Source organism: Necator americanus, chromosome X (assembly GCF_031761385.1).
Source record: "Necator americanus strain Aroian chromosome X, whole genome shotgun sequence".
Taxonomy (NCBI): Eukaryota; Metazoa; Nematoda; class Chromadorea; order Rhabditida; family Ancylostomatidae; genus Necator; species Necator americanus.
The window spans coordinates 30,311,844-30,329,239 of NC_087376.1; the positions used below are offsets into that span (position 1 = coordinate 30,311,844).

Here is a 17,396-nt window from a genome sequence, read left to right on the forward strand (position 1 = left end):
TTTCGTTCATGTGATGGTTACTGATGTGTTCGGAGTACGTATGCGGTACGCTACGTTGTCTACGTTATCACTTCGATTCGCCTGTCTTCTTGTTCGGTTTTTCTATCTCTGGTAGCATTCGACGTTCACATAAAATTAGCTTATCGTTTTGTTCCCTTATTAGCGTTTGCTACGGTTCCATTCACATCCTGTATTTCTAGTCGTCTTGGTAGTCTCTATTCACTCTGGCCTCATCCTGATAATAGGAGTAACCTTGTGCGCTAGTGCACCAAGGCGCGACACAGTGCTGACCATCCGTATGTGGGCGCGGCACACGCACTAATCATCCGTCGGCCACACCGCCAGTTTATTTCTGGAATTGTTTTCCCTACTCATTCATTTTACATCTAGAATCCGTTATATTTCTCTCCCTCATCTTGATCATCTTTTTCCTGATGGACTTCCCTGCTCACCCTAGAAATTGCAAAGCACGGCTATTAATGGTCGTTTACAACCCTACGCCTCTCCCCTTCTTTTTTTTCATCGCTGTCGTATCGCTGCCGCCGGCGATTCGGTGTTTCGCGTGAGCACCAGCTCTGGGTCAGGTCTTCGTGGCGTCATGACATTGTATCAGTCCGTACCTTGGATTGAGTCATGAAGTTGTGGGCATGAGTCTTTTAGGCAAATATAGCATCATGACGGTTTTTTTCTATGAAAAGGGTGGGGAAAGGAGGGTGGAGTTCATTGCAGTTGGTGACCTCGCCTGCACCGTAGGGGGTCCGGCTACTGCATTTTCGTGTGATTTTGCGGTTTTTCTTTTCGCTCTTAGCCGTTATCCTGTATTCTTCTTTCTTGTGGAATTTCGTGTGTTCTTCGTGATGTGTTGTGTTTGTTTCGTCGAACGTCACCGGAAGTTTTTGTTCCGTAAAAAAATCTGCAATCGATGTTGGGAGTAGAAGACGTCTGCTTTATTTTGTATTTTACCTTCATGGATCATTTGCTTGTTTTGTGCTTGTACGGTGGTAATTTGCATTACTCAGAATACCAGCGATTAAGTACGTTAGTGTTGTGTGCTTTGTATTTTGCAAAGTGTGATGCATCCATCCCTCGTGGAAATCAGAGTAGAATTTGTTTTAAGTTTACGTTGTTGCCTATTCTTCGTTTTTCAAGGTAGGAGGATAACCATGTAGGAACAACTATTCATACTTACTTACACCTCCGTTCATCATCGGATCAACTACACTTTTTCTGGACCACGAGACTGCTTCTAGAACAATTTGTTTTAATTGGTACTCCGCCTAATCATTCCACATATACGTGTCCATCGTCAACATGCTGGAAGTTGTTTGCGTTTTTGCTGGTGGTGAGGGCAGTTGAGGAGCAGACGGAACATGACTTCCCGACGATTCTGATCCTGGAGGAAACGACAGTCGAAACGAACGCATAGCTGAGGCGGGGGCAGCAGCGATTTCTGGTTATTCGGTTCGCCGCACCCATCTCTAATGGTCAGCCAACTGGTCGATGCATGTCGCGCTGAGTCACCCGAGCCTTTTGTTCCCGCCTTTGCGTCTTGCTACCCCTAACCTCACCTCTCCCCTACCTCCTCGTCCCGCCCCGCTCCGCCAGCCGATTTGTTCGAGTTGTATTCCTGAAAATATCGTTATAGTACTGAGCAATCGCGCCCATTCCCCTATGTCCATGTTTACTCGCGGTGACTCTGTTGATAGTTCTTGTTGAGAAGTTGTCGCCGTGCGAACAACGTTTGCCATTCAACAACTCACTCGTCAACTCCTCCCGTTGAGAGTGTTCCATTGCGCTGCGCTTTTTCAGTGTCAACATATATGTAAGGGAGTAGCGATTGGTCGGAAGCGTTCATGGATTCTACTACAATCGAATTATTGAATGTTTGTAGGCGTAGGATAGTTGTATATGTATATGCGCGTCTGTATGCGTGCGGTAGCGTCCCTCGTCGTGCTGGCTCTGCAGTTTTTTTCGCGATTCCCTCAGCGATCACTCGTTCGGTCGCTCAGGAATGCAATCTGTCAAGGTCGTCCTCTCTTGTCGTTTTTAGCGACGCTTTCGTAATTACTAAGTTTGAAAAAGTATTATGGTCGTTTGTGAAGTTGGTGAGCGCCCCTAGACGTTAGTGTAGATGTAGACTGGAGTGGGGGGATTCGGGATGTACCGGAATAATCCCCCACCTTGCAGTCAAGAAATGAAAGTGGCTTAAATTCCCGTTCCAAATGAACTACATCTGAGGTTGCCATACCTATTTTTTGTTAATTATTTTATTTCTTCATCAATTATTTGTTACTTCACAGTAAAAATTCTTCGATTATCGATTGGAATAACGGTTCTTATTCGTAAATTACTCAGTATTTTCATAGTGCAACTTATCAGTAATAACTAAGTTGTTAATACTTTACCGTATACATAGTAAATTATCTCCTATCAAAAGATCTAATTTTCTAATGTCGTCTCATTATTAAGTCTTAATAACAATGGGCATGCTAATTCTACCAATATCGATTAGTGAGGACCGTTCTGGTCTCAGTGTGCGTTCTAATACTTGCTAGAAGTTATTCCTTCCATTTGAATATTGTTATTATTATTATCGTTATTATTATTAGTATTAGTATTAGTACTATTAGTATAATTGGCAGTTGATATTCTTAAACTAGAGTTTACAGGAAAAATTACATTATTTGTTCGTGAGCATTGGAAACGAATAGAATCAATAGGATAGAATTTTTTTCTCTATTCTCTATGTGCGATGAGAGAATGTGAAGATCCTACAAATTCTTCCCAGGATTCGCTGCTGTTTTCTCCATTGTCCACTTTCATTCTATTTTTACCGTTTGTAATGGTTACCATTGTTTTTATATCATTCAGTGACTGATTTGGCCCCAGTACTCTCGGCTGAAATGAGGAAGATAGTTGGAGGCGAACCACTGCTTACTTTGGTGCTTTTTTTCTTTTGCAAATACATTTGAAGTGTCAGCTAGTAGCAGCCTTCACTTTGTACAACTTTGTCTTTCTGTTCTTTTAGCTTTTTTTTGCATGGGCGTGGATTGAGCTCCCCGTAAAACCAGACCAAAACAGAGGGCTACTGGATTTTAATAACGCTAAAGCTCTCTCACCACATAATCGATTTTGCAGTACAATTGCAAAACTAACTGCTTCAAAGACTTTATGGGATTAGGTTTCGCTCTTGTTTTTTGAAAGTAAGTTTTCCTGGTGGCTTCTTCTCTGTGCTAGAGAAATCAATAAACATGTTGCACTGAAACGGTTCAGGTGCTAGTACAAAACACTATTATTTGCATAGTACGAGAAGTTCTGAAGCGGTTCATAGTTAGAGATCGATTTGATGTAGCCTTGCAGTTGTGATAGGTGCGAAATCGGCCATAGTTTGTAGCGTTAAGAAGGGACCAAATGAAAATACGCTGCGTCTCTGATGCGTACACATCACAAAGTTGCACTTTTGTACAAACAGTGGTAAATTTAGTGTGGGATACAAAGTGCTCTGCACAATTTCTCCAATTTCCGTCCTTTTTTCTTACGGGTTTTCTTCCTTGCAATATGGTGCTAGGTCCGCTGTAAGTAACAGTCGGTGAAAGATGAAGTACGAGGTTAGGGAATATGTGAACTTATTGAGTGATGTCACTGTCGGCGATGTTGAAGCGAACTGCTTGCTTCACATTCGCCTACAATAAAGCAGTGGAATTCGCAATGACTAACCACGTGATTGATGCATATTTTGACGGGAAGCGCCGTCGAACAGTCATCGTGGCATGTCGACAGACAGACGGCCGACGGATTTCACTTGTGGGCATCTGAGTTGGTGCCAATGTGGTGGTGTTCTCGTCATATGAGGCTGTCCACCTTTCGCTCGGCCACCCCATTGACTGGCTGACGGCTCGGCTGACGACTGGGTGTCGGTGGTCTGCTGCTGGTGTGTGTTTGTGTGTTCCGGAGCTGATCCATATGCATAGCAAACACGATTACCTCCATTCGCATTTCTGGTAGTGATAATGGAGTAGCAACAAAACATACTTCCGAAGCTACACCCTTATTGTCCCATCGTGTGATCGTTTAACTGGATTTTTTTCTTTGTTCTTCTGCCCTTGTTCTATAACTCGATTACCTTGTATTTGCTTATCGTCATTCCCTATCGACGCTCCATTTGTCTTTCTGTATGTGTGAGTGGGTAAATGCTGCAGTGTAACGAAAACGTCGCGATATTCGGTTGACCAGTTAGTGGCAACTTGATATTCCAAAAAAAGACATGTTGTAGCCACATATGGAGGAGTCGGACCTTCGCTTTCTGCAAGTGCAGAGAGCGGCCGTTGCCGACCCAGCACGAGCCTCCGAGTGGGCCGGCAAGAAACTCTGCTGGGTACCTCATGAAAAGGACGGATTCGTCGCTGGATCCATAAAGTACTTCTTTATTGATGTTGTTGTCGCGAATTGTGCACTCTTGCTGTTATTTCTAGGCAGGAAACGAACGATGAAGTAATTGTCGAGATCTGCGACACAGGAAAAACTGTCACGATCAGTAAGGATGACGTCCAGAAGGCGAACCCTCCCAAGTTTGATAAGGTACACCAGTACACCTATTTCAAATATTTGGTGAGAGTTATTATTTCTCTGCGTAGGTTGAGGATATGTCAGAGTTAACATATCTGAACGAGGCTTCAGTTCTGCACAATCTCAAGGAGCGTTATTTTAGTTCTCTTATTTATGTGAGTTTTTACTTTTGACCTTATCTTTAGAGTTGGCCTTTGTTTTTCTACCCAAATTTCTCACTTTCATTTAGACATATTCGGGTCTTTTCTGCGTGGTGATCAATCCTTACAAGCGTCTACCAATATATTCGGAAAGTTTGATTGAGGAATTCAAAGGCAAAAAGAGGCACGAAATGCCACCTCATATTTTCGCCATAGCTGACTCGGCCTACCGTTCCATGCTACAAGGTATGGTTTTGTGTTTTGTCAGTTCTAAAGGAACATGACCGCTGAGGCAAGGAGCCAACCTTCATTCTAATTGCATATCATTCACAACAGTTGTTTGTAAACGCAACTGCTGCTCGTAAAGAACAATGCGTCATGTTTCAGATCGTGAGGATCAGTCCATTCTTTGCACGTGAGTTGTGTTCGATGATTTTTGGTCGCAAACCCGGTGAATGTGGTACATTTTGCCAGTGATCTGTTTTGATTTAGTGGGGAATCCGGAGCTGGTAAAACAGAGAACACGAAGAAAGTGATTCAATATTTGGCCCATGTTGCCGGTGCAACACGTTCAAAAGGAGGACCTCAAGCACCTGCTGCATCCCCAGCAAAAGTACGAACAACAGTTAATGTTCATCCTAAGTATTCCTTTTCCTCCTCAAATATTCCGTTTTCTGCTATTATTACTGAGTGATTTTCCTGTGTTTCTAGCACGACCAGTATCGGAATTCTATCGTAAGTTTGATCTGTTAATTGATGTATCCGTGTCCGTAAGAGGTTGTGTCTTCTGTTGTTCGTTGTCGCAACTCACCCTTAATTTGGCTACTCTCACACCTTAGTCATGTTATATAAGTCATGTCTCAATATCCGTTCCATCCTACTTTTGCTCTCACAGAAGGCTTATACTAAAAGTCTTCCAACAACGCTTCACACGGAGTACTTGTTGTATCTTTCAGTTCTGTTTCATATTAACACATTCTCATTCGTTTAGGGGGAATTGGAGCATCAACTTCTGCAAGCGAATCCTATTCTGGAAGCATTTGGTAACAGCAAAACCGTGAAGAATGACAACTCATCGCGTTTTGTGAGTCATTTTTGAAGTAGTGAGGTATAAGGTAGTGACAGTTCTACCAAAGCGTAATGTGTATTAGATGGAAGTGTGCCTGTATGCAAAAGTGAAATTTGTATGTTCTAGGGGAAATTCATTCGGATCAACTTCGACATGTCGGGGTACATCTCAGGAGCGAACATCGAGTTCTATCTCTTGGAAAAGTCGAGGACATTGCGGCAGGCCCCGGATGAACGAAGTTTCCACATTTTCTACCAATTTCTACGTGGTACCAGTGCGGCTGAAAAGGGTGAATGCTTCTATTCTATGAGATATATAAAGTGAATTTTTTGGTGGGGGGAGTGGTACTCAGTGGTGTCCTTATTTCCTCTTACTTACTTTTTTCTCCTAGTAACCTTAGTTTACATGTCATAGATCCTCTAAGACTAATGCTTAGGCTTTAGGGCCCCATTTATTTGATTATTCACTTCGAGAAATACATTTTACCATTTTACCATTCTACGTTTTACACGGAGGTTCCCCTTTCAATTCTTGCATAGACATACTACCTGACCTGGTCTTTCTTGTTGTTATTAACGATATAATTCATCTATCTGTCTCACGCCTTGATCAAACCCATCCTCTTTTGAAACCTTGCGCATTTCTGAGTGTTTTAAGAACACTAAAATTAGTTTTTTTTTCACCAGGTTTTAATTCTTGGCAAACCTCTTTTTTGAGCGTTGTGTCTGAACACCGGAGTCGAGACTTGAATTATGCAGAGACACACATGAGCGGGGTGACTCTCACACGCATCCATTAGCTTTTTTGACCAGTGCCAATCGATAACCTCGAGGTATGATCAATATAAGGCGTTATTTATCGTCCAGTATGGTGTTTGAGTGTGGCGACATCGTTTTCGCGCTTAGGAGGCCGCGTACATAAACACACGGGGACATTTCTGCGAGGTGAGAGGGAGTCCCGGCGGTAAAGAGTCGCAGAGACTGTCAAGTTGACTGGCTCGGAGATAACGGGTCCGCTTGAGTACAATGCGGTCTATCAAGATAAGTCTGTATCAGGTGTTTGAGGAGAGATATAGATGGACAATCGACCCGCCGACGTCCGAGCGGTGAGATGTAGAGATGTGGCACGATATGGTTCATCATATCGCGCTAAAACATGCGTTGCGATATGCGCAATCGTGATGTGGGTTGAGGAAGTGAGTGTGGGACTGTGAGAAAGTAGCGACTATGTGAGTGGTAAGTCGTAGCATGTGTCTGCGAATTGTTTGTGGTCATCGATGCGCTGGCGCCATAGGTGAGAGATAAACACAAGCAAACATTGAGTGGAGGGGACGGACAACCACTGAAAAAAGATCGAGAGCACTTGAGGACGAAGGAATCGGAAACATCGAAAAACGAGACCAACAATCGGGTTTTATGTTGGATATGTCCATGGAATTCGGGTCAGACGTCACTTCATCGTGGCGGAAATGGAAAATGTCGGAAACATACGAATAACTAGGGATAACTGGCCACTCATTGATTTTTATGCTCCGCGAACATTTCAAAAAATATTTTAGGTTGACCTTCATGTGTTTAATGTTTTATTGCACTGGACATGATTTCATAGGAACTCCCATCACATGTCTTAGTGTGAGCAGTGACGTTAATCAATTTTCAGAACGCAGAAGATGCGGAATAAGCATTCGGGTTTATTATGTTATCCAGATATTGGTTTCTTGCAACTGACAGTATATTTTAAGAGGTGTTCTCCCTTTTCTTTTGCCTACTATCTGTTCCTTCATTCCGACATTGGTTAAGTTCGAAAGATTTTGAGCTTTAGAGCAGACAGGAAAGATTGCTGCAAAGTTCTGCCTCAATAGGAAGACTATTAAATGCTGAGGAAGCCTCACGAAGGAATCCATTTTCGAGACTGCTCAACCCATTCCTTACCACTTCAACTTGCCTGTGCTATAGTGCAACAAATTCGACTTCTAAGAAAATAATGTTTTAGCCAACTACTTACTGGAAGACATCGACAAATATCGATTCTTGGTCAACGGAAACATTACCTTGCCTAATGTTGACGATGCACAAGAATTCCAAAGCACGCTCAAATCTATGCGAATCATGGGATTTGCCGAGGATGAGATCACATGTGAGCAACTCATATTTCTTGTATAACTAATTACAAGACAATAATTGTTACAGCTGTGTTACGTGTCGTGTCGGCTACGGTCCTTATGGGTAATTTTGAATTTACACAAGAAAAAAAGTCCGATCAAGCGATTCTTCCGGACGATAGAGGTGGTTAAATTTGAAAAACGTAACTCTCAATTTTGCAACTAATCAGTCACGTATTACAGTCATTCAAAAAGTTTGTCATTTGCTTGGATTGCCAGTAATCGAATTGACCAAGGCTTTCTTGAGGCCAAGAATTAAAGTGGGACTTCCTCGTTGTTTTTCTATGTCTTGTCATAATTTCGCCTTTTCAAAGGTCTAGCAACTCCTTTTCCGAACTTAGGTGGGACGCGAGTTCGTGAACAAAGCACAGAATAAGGAGCAAGCCGAATTTGCGGTTGAAGCGATTGCCAAGGCATCTTATGAGCGCATGTTCAAATGGCTGGTGAATCGTATCAACAAATCCCTAGATCGAACACGTCGCCAAGGCGCGTCGTTCATTGGAATTCTCGACATCGCAGGGTATGCGAATACAAATATGTGTACTACATTTTCACCTCTTCTATTTATATTCTCTTTTTGATTGCCTAAATGTTCTCTTTTGTCATGTAGACAAAGTCACATGTCTAAAGGACTTAATTTTTGGTTTCCGCGAAGGTTTCTGTTTATCAAAGTGCTTAATATACACGTTTTCAGTTTTGAAATATTTGAGCTGAACTCGTTTGAGCAGCTTTGCATCAACTTCACAAATGAGAAACTCCAACAGTTATTCAACAATACAATGTTTATCATGGAACAGGAGGAGTATCAACGAGAAGGTGTGTAGACTGAAGAATTTCTATTAAACAGTGAGCAGTTGAAGCGGGTTTGCCAACCGTGCACAGCTTATCCTCACTTCCTGGAAGATTTTCAGTTAAATACAGTTATTAAATGTTCTAATGATTTTTTTTCATATTTCTTGTAGGAATCGAATGGCAGTTCATCGATTTCGGCCTCGATCTGCAGCCAACGATTGATTTGATCGAGAAACCGATGGGTCTACTAGCCCTCTTGGATGAACAATGTCTGTTTCCGAAAGCTACGGACAAAACGCTCGTTGAGAAGCTTCAGAAGACACACAGTAAACACCCGAAGTTCATTGTACCTGATATGCGTGCAAAGAGCGATTTCGCAGTGGTTCACTATGCTGGTGCGTATTCTATACATCATTCTCCGATTTATCCAGATACTGCTGTACCTTTTTTGAAATGGTTGTGACTTTGTTTGATAGGTCGTGTTGATTACTCCGCCGACCAGTGGCTAATGAAGAACATGGATCCACTTAATGAAAATGTCGTCGCCCTCATGCAAGCGTCGACAGATCCGTTTGTCTGCGGAATCTGGAAAGATGGTCAGTTTTGGATCATTACATCACGTCTCTGTATCTGATAATTAAACATGCTCTTTAGCCGAATTCGCCGGCATTTGTGCCGCTGAAATGAACGAGACAGCATTTGGGGTACGCGCTAAGAAGGGCATGTTCCGTACAGTGTCACAGTTGCATAAGGAGCAGCTAACGAGGCTTATGACTACACTGAGGAATACTAGTCCACACTTCGTGAGGTGCATCATTCCCAATCACGAGAAAAAAGTGAGTATGAGAAGAAAATGGAGAGCAGACCTCACAAATTATAATAGATTGTGTTGTTTTGCCAAGTTGTCAATTACGACTTTTTTTCTTTTGTAATTGAATAGCAAGCAAACTCTTCATTTAGGCTGGTAAAATAAACTCAATGCTAGTTTTGGAACAGCTTCGGTGCAATGGAGTACTAGAAGGTATTCGTATCTGCAGACAAGGATTTCCGAACAGAGTACCTTTCCAAGAATTCCGTCATCGATATGAAATTCTTACGCCTAACGTTATTCCCAGGGGATTCATGGACGGGAAAGAAGCGGTCAAGTGAGTGTCACTAAATGTGGTCAATAAATAGACGTAAAATGACCCTCCGGTAATTCAGAAAGATGATCGAATACTTGGAAGTCGACTCGAACTTGTATCGTATCGGGCAGTCGAAGGTATTTTTCCGTACGGGTGTACTTGCTCATCTTGAGGAGGAGAGGTACGTACCATTGATTTTTTGACCCTAGTTTTTCTTTATCCTTGTGTTTTTGAAGGCCCGTTGATGTGTATATTGTGGCTACTATTTCGGTTTTTTGTTCAGAGATTTAAAACTGACGGATCTGATCATCCAGTTCCAAGCTCAGTGTCGTGCGTTCCTAGCCAGGCGTCTCTACGTGAAGAGGGTTTGCCTGTTTTTCGTGCAGTCATCAGATAAGTTGGCTATTTGCCTCAGATGCTGCTGTTTAGATGCAACAGTCAAGTGCTATTCGAGTCCTACAACGAAATGGTTTAGCATGGATGAAATTAAGGAACTGGCAGTGGTGGCGATTGTTTACAAAGGTACGAAGAATTGCTAAATCTTTCATACCTTTCTTCTTTTGTCTTAATAGTGGGACAAATAGGTGAAACCTCTTCTCCAAGTAACAAATCAAGAAGCAGCTATCTCTGCTAAAGAAGATGAGCTACGTGCCATCCGAGAAAAGCTGGACAAAGTTGAGACCGAATTCAAGGAGAGCTTGACCAAGATTGATCAGGTAAAATACTCGTCCTTTTCATTATAATGTTACTATTTTCGTTGAAATAGGAAGTGGTTTTTTTTTCTTGCTGTTTTGAGTGAAGTGCAGTTTTGGCAATTTAGTGATTCAGAATTTTAGCTTGAATGGCTCGAGGCAAGAGTTTTAAGGTCGGGCACTTCGTGAAGGAACTTATTATGCTTTTGGTTAAATTAATTTCCTCATGCAGGAACATTTTTTGATAATTTTTTCGACATTGCTATTTTGTTGTTGCAGGTGATGGCCGAAAGAAACGTCCTCCAAGATCAATTGCAACAGGAAACAGATAATAATGCTGAACTGGAAGAGGTGAAGAACAGGCTGCAACTCAAGGTTCGAATTAAATTCTGTTAACGTCAATGATGACTATCTTTTTATGGGGAATTATTGCAGAAAAATGAACTTGAAGAGATGGTTAATGAAATGCGCGATCGTCTCGTGGACGAAGAACAGCGTACTGAGAAGATGTCTCAGGAGAAGAAGAAACTGGTTGTATGTTATTTTTTTTAAAGCTTATCTCCAAAGTTACGCTACGTTTCCTATGGATTGATCCACATAAAAAGTACATTACACTCGATTCTTGCAAAGTAATCTCGCCACAATTCTGTATATCATACAGTTTCGAAAGTAGTGAGATGAAATAGTAGTGCTGATCTTTTTTCTTTTAAGGAAACTGTTCGAGATCTGGAGGAACAACTAGAGCAGGAGGAACAAGCTCGTCAAAAACTTCAACTTGATAAAGCCAATGTTGATCAACGAGTTAAGAACGTTGAGATAAAACTTGTGGACATCACGGTGAGCCTTACATCAGAGATGCCCACCGAAAAAGACGTCCATTCTGGAAATTGGAGCTTAATTTTCAGGATGCCCACGATAAACTGCTCAAAGAGAAACGGATATTAGAGGACAAGATGAACCAACTGAACATGCAACTTAGCGAGGAAGAAGAACGAGTTAAGCAAGTTGCTAGACAACGTGGAAAGGTTTGTTCTGTCATATCCTTTTTTCCTTTCTAATCTGAATAATGCCTCACTATTTTTAATATTTGAAGGTAGAAGGTCATGTCCAAGAACTAGAGCAAGAATTGCTGCGAGAACGTCAAATCAAGAGTGAGCTGGAGCAACAAAAACGAAAACTCATTACCGAACTGGAGGATAGCCGTGAGCTATTGGAGGAAAAACGGGGTAAACTGGAAGAGCTCAACGGTCAGTTGATGAAGAGAGAGGAGGAATTGTCGCAAGTGTTGACGCGGTGAGTGGTTTCACCTCCTAAACTTCTTAAAGTTCTTCATTTTTTCTCATTGTCGTGCGTTTTACTTTCTTGTTTGTTGTATTTTCTTTTTGTATTTGTTTGACTTCTATATAATTTAAGCTCTGATGAAGAAGCTGCCACCATTGCTCTTCTCCAGAAGCAGATACGCGACATGCAGGCTACGATTGACGAGCTTCGCGAAGACATTGAGACTGAAAGAGCTGCCCGAAATAAGGCTGAAATGGCACGCAGGTAATGTGGATTGTAACTTCTATCAAAACATCTGCATTAGTAGTACATTTTGGATGAGAACTCCTCTCTTACCACCATAGATTTTTGCTTATGAAGGAAATCTTTGCAGAGAAGTTGTAGCTCAACTGGAGAAGGTGAAAGGGGATATGCTGGATAAGGTGGACGAAACAAGTGTCCTCCAAGATATCATGCGAAGAAAAGAAGACGAAGTGCGAGATCTAAAAGTTCGTTTTATCTATTTTACACTTTAGCTCTAATGCAGTAACATACGCCAAATGGACGAATATATTTGTAGAAAGCCCTCGAGTCCACAACTCATGCACTCGAGAATAAGCTAGAAGAACAAAAAGCGAAGTACAATCGTCAAATAGAAGAACTACACGAAAAGATTGAACAACAAAAGAAGGTCAACTCACAACAGGAGAAGTACAAGCATCAAGCGGAAAATGAGAGGGTACTTTTTGTTTGTTGCTGCCGAGTAGGATATGATTGATGATTTTTTTCCGCACCTTTTGCTTACATTATCGTCACGGCTGTGGCTAGAAACCGAGACGTGGCAACCAAAAGCACTTCGTGGATTTGTTAAATTGAAAACAACGCTGTTCGTTCGCCCTGCAGATCACACTGCCGTTTTTTTTTTGTTGTTGTAGTGTTTCAAGAACAAGAACCGCTAACGTTTTGTTCAGTTAGTTGTGCGAGATCCTTAAATGTGTTTGATTTAGGCGGAGCTGACCCAAGAATTGGCCAACATACAAGCTCAAAAAGCAGAAGCTGACAAGCGCCGGAAACAACAGGAGGTGCAGTTTCTGGATATGCAGTCTCAATTAGCCGAATGCGACGAACATCGTCTGCAAGCTTTAGAGCAACTTGATAAGGTACACACGTTTCGTAAAGTATTGTATTATTTAGTTTAGAATTTTTGATTACCTTATTTAATTTATAATTTTTGATTACCTTCACTTTAGGCCCGCGAAGAGCTTGAACATATCAGTCGTACCCGCGAAGATGAAGAACAGCTTGTGTCGAATCTTAACAGGAAGGTTGCAGCGCTCGAAGTGCAACTTCACGAGGTTTCCGATCAAGTTCAGGTAAGAAATGATGAAATAGGGAAGTTGTTTTTTATGCTTGTTTAGAGAGATTATCTATTGTTCTTTAGGAAGAAACTCGGGCCAAACTTGCTCAGATCAATCGCGTACGTCAACTTGAAGAAGAAAAAGCCACTATCGCTGAGGAACGCGATGAGATTGACGCAGCACGCCAACATATGGAACGCGTAAGTTCAATTCTCTTCGTTTCCTCTGAAGTTCAATGATTTGTCAGTGATATCTTATCTTCTAAGGATATCAATGTTCTTCGTCAGCAGCTTACTGAGGCTCGAAAGAAAGCTGACGAAGGTGTCATTCAGCAGATGGAGGAGCTAAGAAAGAAGGTGGTTTTTTTTTCTAAATTTTCTGTTTTCTTGTTGTTCTTTACTCCTGACTTTCTACCACTCTATTGTTTCTTGATACAGACTTGATAGGGTTCTGGACTGTACTACGTTACAGAGCCTTCGTATTTGAGGCATTGCTGAAGAATTACTTCTATTGCACTGTGCAACCCTCTCTTGCATCATTTTCGAAGGCATTCTTGCTCAAGGAAGGCTAATATATAAGTGATGCTGATGCAAAAACGATGCATGACCGGGGATCTCTTGAGACTGTATTTACTCACAAATGTCCTACTTGGTCTTCGTCATGGCAGAATTAGATGAAGACATTTAAAAAAAAGTTGATTTTTAACCAACACATGGGCTGGCAGTATTCTAGCACGCATTTTTTTTTGGCTAAAAACACAACTACCTATACACGTCATGATTCTACAACACAATTATTCTTCATTTTTTTCTACAAAATGCTTTTCTTGAGCACTATTCTTTGATTTTTTGTTCATAGTGATACGGAAAGCAGCAATTTCCCTGTTCAGGCGCAACGAGACCTCGAAAATACTCAACATCAACTTGAAGAGAGTGAAGCTAGCAAGGAACGTTTAATTCAGAGCAAGAAGAAGCTTCAACAAGAGGTTCGTACTTTCCACACCAGATTCTCTGATTTTTTTTCCGAAGGTAGAGCTGGAAAGATGAATTTTTAGCTCGAGGATGCCAACATTGAACTCGAGAACATTCGCACTGCTTCAAGGGAAATGGAAAAGAGGCAAAAGAAGTTTGACATGCAGTTGGCCGAGGAACGAGCAAATGTGCAAAAGGTAGGCTGTTCTCGAATTTTTCCCGCCTCTTGCTGCATTTTGACTCCATCCTTGTTAACACTAGCTGCCAATGTTAGTTCCAATACTACATGTTTGCTACAATCGCCGTTTACTTTATTTCAGGCAATTCTTGAAAGGGACGCTCACGCCCAGGAGTCACGTGATCGTGAAACCCGAATCTTGTCCCTCGTAAATGAACTCGAACAACTCAAGGGAACTATTGATGAGACTGAAAGAGTCCGCCGTATGCTTCAGCTGGAATTGGATGAGTCGGTAGGTGGTTGAGGGAATCAGACATATATGCACTAGCAGATCCGATGCGAAGACATGAACCAATCCAATTGTTCTAGATCTCATCGAAAGATGATGTGGGGAAGAATGTCCACGAACTGGAGAAGGCAAAACGTCAGCTGGAGCAGACTGTTCAGGAACAAAAGGCAACTATTGAGGAACTAGAGGATCAACTTGGTTTTGCTGAGGATGCAAGGTGAGTCTCTTAATGCATTGTTCAGAATAAGGAAAATATGGACAAGGGAGAGTTAATATAATGATGTTGAGTATTCTTTACTTTGATTAGTCCATGAGTGGTGAATACATGAGGCGCTCTTGGACATTGTTATTTGGTAGTAACGAGGATACTGTATCCAGCTTTCATAGAGAATTCCATCAATACAGAAATAAAGAGCAAGATTTAAAAAAAAAAAAAACCAAAGAAAGTTTGTTCAGGTTGCGACTCGAAGTCAACATCCAGGCTCTACGCGCTGAACAAGATCGTAACCTAAATGCGAAGGATCAAGTAAGCAAGTTTTCTTTCTTATCACCATAGACGAAAATATTATAAGTTAGATGTCAGTTACTTAGATGTCATTCTAGGAAGCTGAAGACAAGCGCAGAAGTCTGGTTAAACAACTGCGTGACTTGGAACAAGAGCTGGAGAACGAACGTCGTAGCAAGGCAGGAGCGATCAGTCAGAAGAAGAAGATGGAAGCTCACATTGCCGAAATTGAACAGCAGCTCGACGTGGCTAACAGACTTAAGGTTTTTTAAATCGATCCCTTGTTTTGAAATGATTTGGTTAACCTATCATGAATGAAGAGGTGCTGGAAATATGGTACGAAAGCTGCTTTTGCAGGATGAGTATAACAAGCAGTTAAAGAAGAACCAGCAAATGATAAAGGAATATCAACACGACAGTGAAGAAGCACGCCAAATGAAGGAAGAGATTGCTTCTCAACTTAGAGACATCGAACGAAGGTTGAGGTATGGTTGAATTCTCCATCTGTACATTATCTGTTAATGTTTTGGTTCGAGTAGAATTGTGTCTTAGGTCAGCTGAAGCTGAAAATCAACGTTTGTCGGAAGCTAATGAGATGCTAACTTCACAAAAGAGGCAACTTGAGCAGGAGAAGGATGAACTGGAGGAACTGCGCGGTCGAGTAAGTCTGTCTTTATAATATTATGTATTACAGTGTTATCATCTAGTTTGTAGGGAGGTAGCTTCTCTTCCGAGGAGAAACGCCGTTTAGAACAAAAATTAGCTCAACTGGAAGAGGAGCTTGAAGAAGAGCAAAACAATGCCGAGATTGCCATTGATAAACAGCGCAAGGCTCAGCAACAGGTTCGTTCAATTGATTATCAAGGTCGAGGAGTAGTCTTAAGCAATTAAAAATCTAGCTGGAGCAACTCACTACTGAACTTTCCATGGAACGTTCTGTAGCACAGAAATCTGAGGCAGAACGACAAGGACTGGAGCGCCAGAACCGTGAGCTCAAAGCGAAGGTGGGACTTTCTTTTCGCTGGTATTAACCTTCTGATCATGCTGTTTACAGATAGCTGAACTCGAAAGTACGGCACAGTCTAGAGCTCGAGCTCAAATCGCTGCGCTAGAGGCGAAAATTCAATACCTTGAGGAACAGAACAGCGTTGAGAGTCAAGAACGCCACAACGCCACTAGGCAGTACAGGTTCGTTCTGTCTTGTTCGTATCTTGCTCTACAAAGTGTGATGTCGACTTCTATTGTGCTTCTTAGGCGGATTGAAAAGCGTCTCCATGACACAATCTTGCAGCTTGAAGATGAGAGACGAAATGTTGAGCAACAAAAAGAAATTGTGAGGGAATTCTACACGTTTTTCTGCAGGATGCGTTTTTACCATCAATACAACAACAGAAGGAAAGTGATTTAAGGCTGAAAAGTGCAATCTGCGGGCAAAACAGATGCGCCGTCAACTGGATGAACAGGAGGAAGAGATGACTCGCGAACGTGCGAAATCTAGAAACCTTCAACGAGAAATCGATGACCTCACTGAGGCCAATGACACGCTCACACGAGAAAACAACAGCTTACGGTATGTATCCGGTTTAGAAAGACTTCTAAATGAAGTAATTAATCAATCTGAGAAACCACATCTTAGAAATCATCATTAGAAATAATTTGCAATGTTCTGCAGAGGTGGTGCAGCGCGACGAAATCGTGAAAACATGCGGCTCCGATCAGCATACCAAATTCCTGGATCTAGCGACAATTTGACTAGAAACGACGATGAAGACGGTAGCATAGGAACTGAAGGTGAATCTGTTTCCTAAATGTTAAGATTCCATTAAAATGGGCGAAATGACATTGGACTAGATCGACGTTTACTACCGTTATCCCGATAAAAGAACCCTACTACAACGCTTACAGTTACCGGTTCCGATCATACGGACGAGCTCAAGAAGACGAGCGTCTAGCGCCATGCGGTAAGACGTCGTTTTCCCATCGCATGCAGGTTCTTATCCACGATTCAGCTGCCTTCTTTATTTGCAACTCTCACTTACTAGCTGGGTACTTCAACTTAATCAACGCTCCATGTATAGTTTGGTTACGCCTGGCCACAGGACCAGTGGTTGCATACTAGTGCGTGTTGTTTCATGCCGCCTTGTGTCGTTTTTTGTCGCAAAGACATCGTTGTTTCTCTATTTATCGACTCGCCTATATAGACTAGCAGAATCCGGTGTCTGCCGCCCTCCGCAATGTGTCAGTTCGCTCCTCCTTTCTGCTCGCACCTTAATTAACAGTTATAGTTCTAA

General features: G+C 41.9%; 2 protein-coding genes across 4 annotated transcripts; one reads left to right on the plus strand and one right to left on the minus strand.

Moving 5' to 3' along the window:
• Positions 1 to 967: 967 nt before the first annotated feature.
• On the plus strand, positions 968 to 17,057 carry RB195_025951 (uncharacterized protein; the record flags this gene model as incomplete). 3 transcript variants are annotated; one of them, XM_064214288.1, is made up of 51 exons in its annotated part: positions 968 to 1,034; positions 2,872 to 2,942; positions 4,274 to 4,416; positions 4,473 to 4,578; positions 4,635 to 4,721; positions 4,796 to 4,952; positions 5,094 to 5,121; positions 5,199 to 5,319; positions 5,418 to 5,441; positions 5,698 to 5,790; positions 5,902 to 6,064; positions 7,768 to 7,911; positions 7,965 to 8,060; positions 8,120 to 8,196; positions 8,278 to 8,456; positions 8,631 to 8,752; positions 8,899 to 9,123; positions 9,205 to 9,324; positions 9,383 to 9,564; positions 9,689 to 9,873; positions 9,932 to 10,033; positions 10,136 to 10,217; positions 10,282 to 10,374; positions 10,437 to 10,568; positions 10,824 to 10,919; positions 10,980 to 11,078; positions 11,256 to 11,381; positions 11,450 to 11,569; positions 11,638 to 11,837; positions 11,958 to 12,089; positions 12,199 to 12,313; positions 12,385 to 12,543; positions 12,812 to 12,964; positions 13,055 to 13,177; positions 13,246 to 13,362; positions 13,429 to 13,518; positions 14,052 to 14,147; positions 14,217 to 14,330; positions 14,454 to 14,603; positions 14,681 to 14,817; positions 15,057 to 15,126; positions 15,204 to 15,368; positions 15,463 to 15,590; positions 15,658 to 15,766; positions 15,820 to 15,948; positions 16,005 to 16,109; positions 16,160 to 16,293; positions 16,360 to 16,438; positions 16,515 to 16,675; positions 16,778 to 16,896; positions 17,011 to 17,057. In XM_064214288.1, 51 exons carry the CDS (start codon positions 968 to 970, stop codon positions 17,055 to 17,057), a joined length of 6,072 nt encoding a protein of 2,023 aa, XP_064070169.1. The 3 variants fall into 3 exon arrangements, with proteins under 3 accessions (XP_064070169.1, XP_064070171.1, XP_064070172.1); XM_064214289.1 differs by lacking the exons at positions 968 to 1,034; positions 2,872 to 2,942 and having other exon boundaries at positions 4,280 to 4,416; XM_064214290.1 differs by lacking the exons at positions 968 to 1,034; positions 2,872 to 2,942; positions 5,418 to 5,441 and having other exon boundaries at positions 4,280 to 4,416.
• On the minus strand, positions 3,761 to 4,030 carry RB195_025952 (uncharacterized protein; the record flags this gene model as incomplete). The annotated part of the gene is made up of 1 exon (XM_064214291.1): positions 3,761 to 4,030. One exon carries the CDS (start codon positions 4,028 to 4,030, stop codon positions 3,761 to 3,763), a length of 270 nt encoding a protein of 89 aa, XP_064070170.1.
• Positions 17,058 to 17,396: the final 339 nt, after the last annotated feature.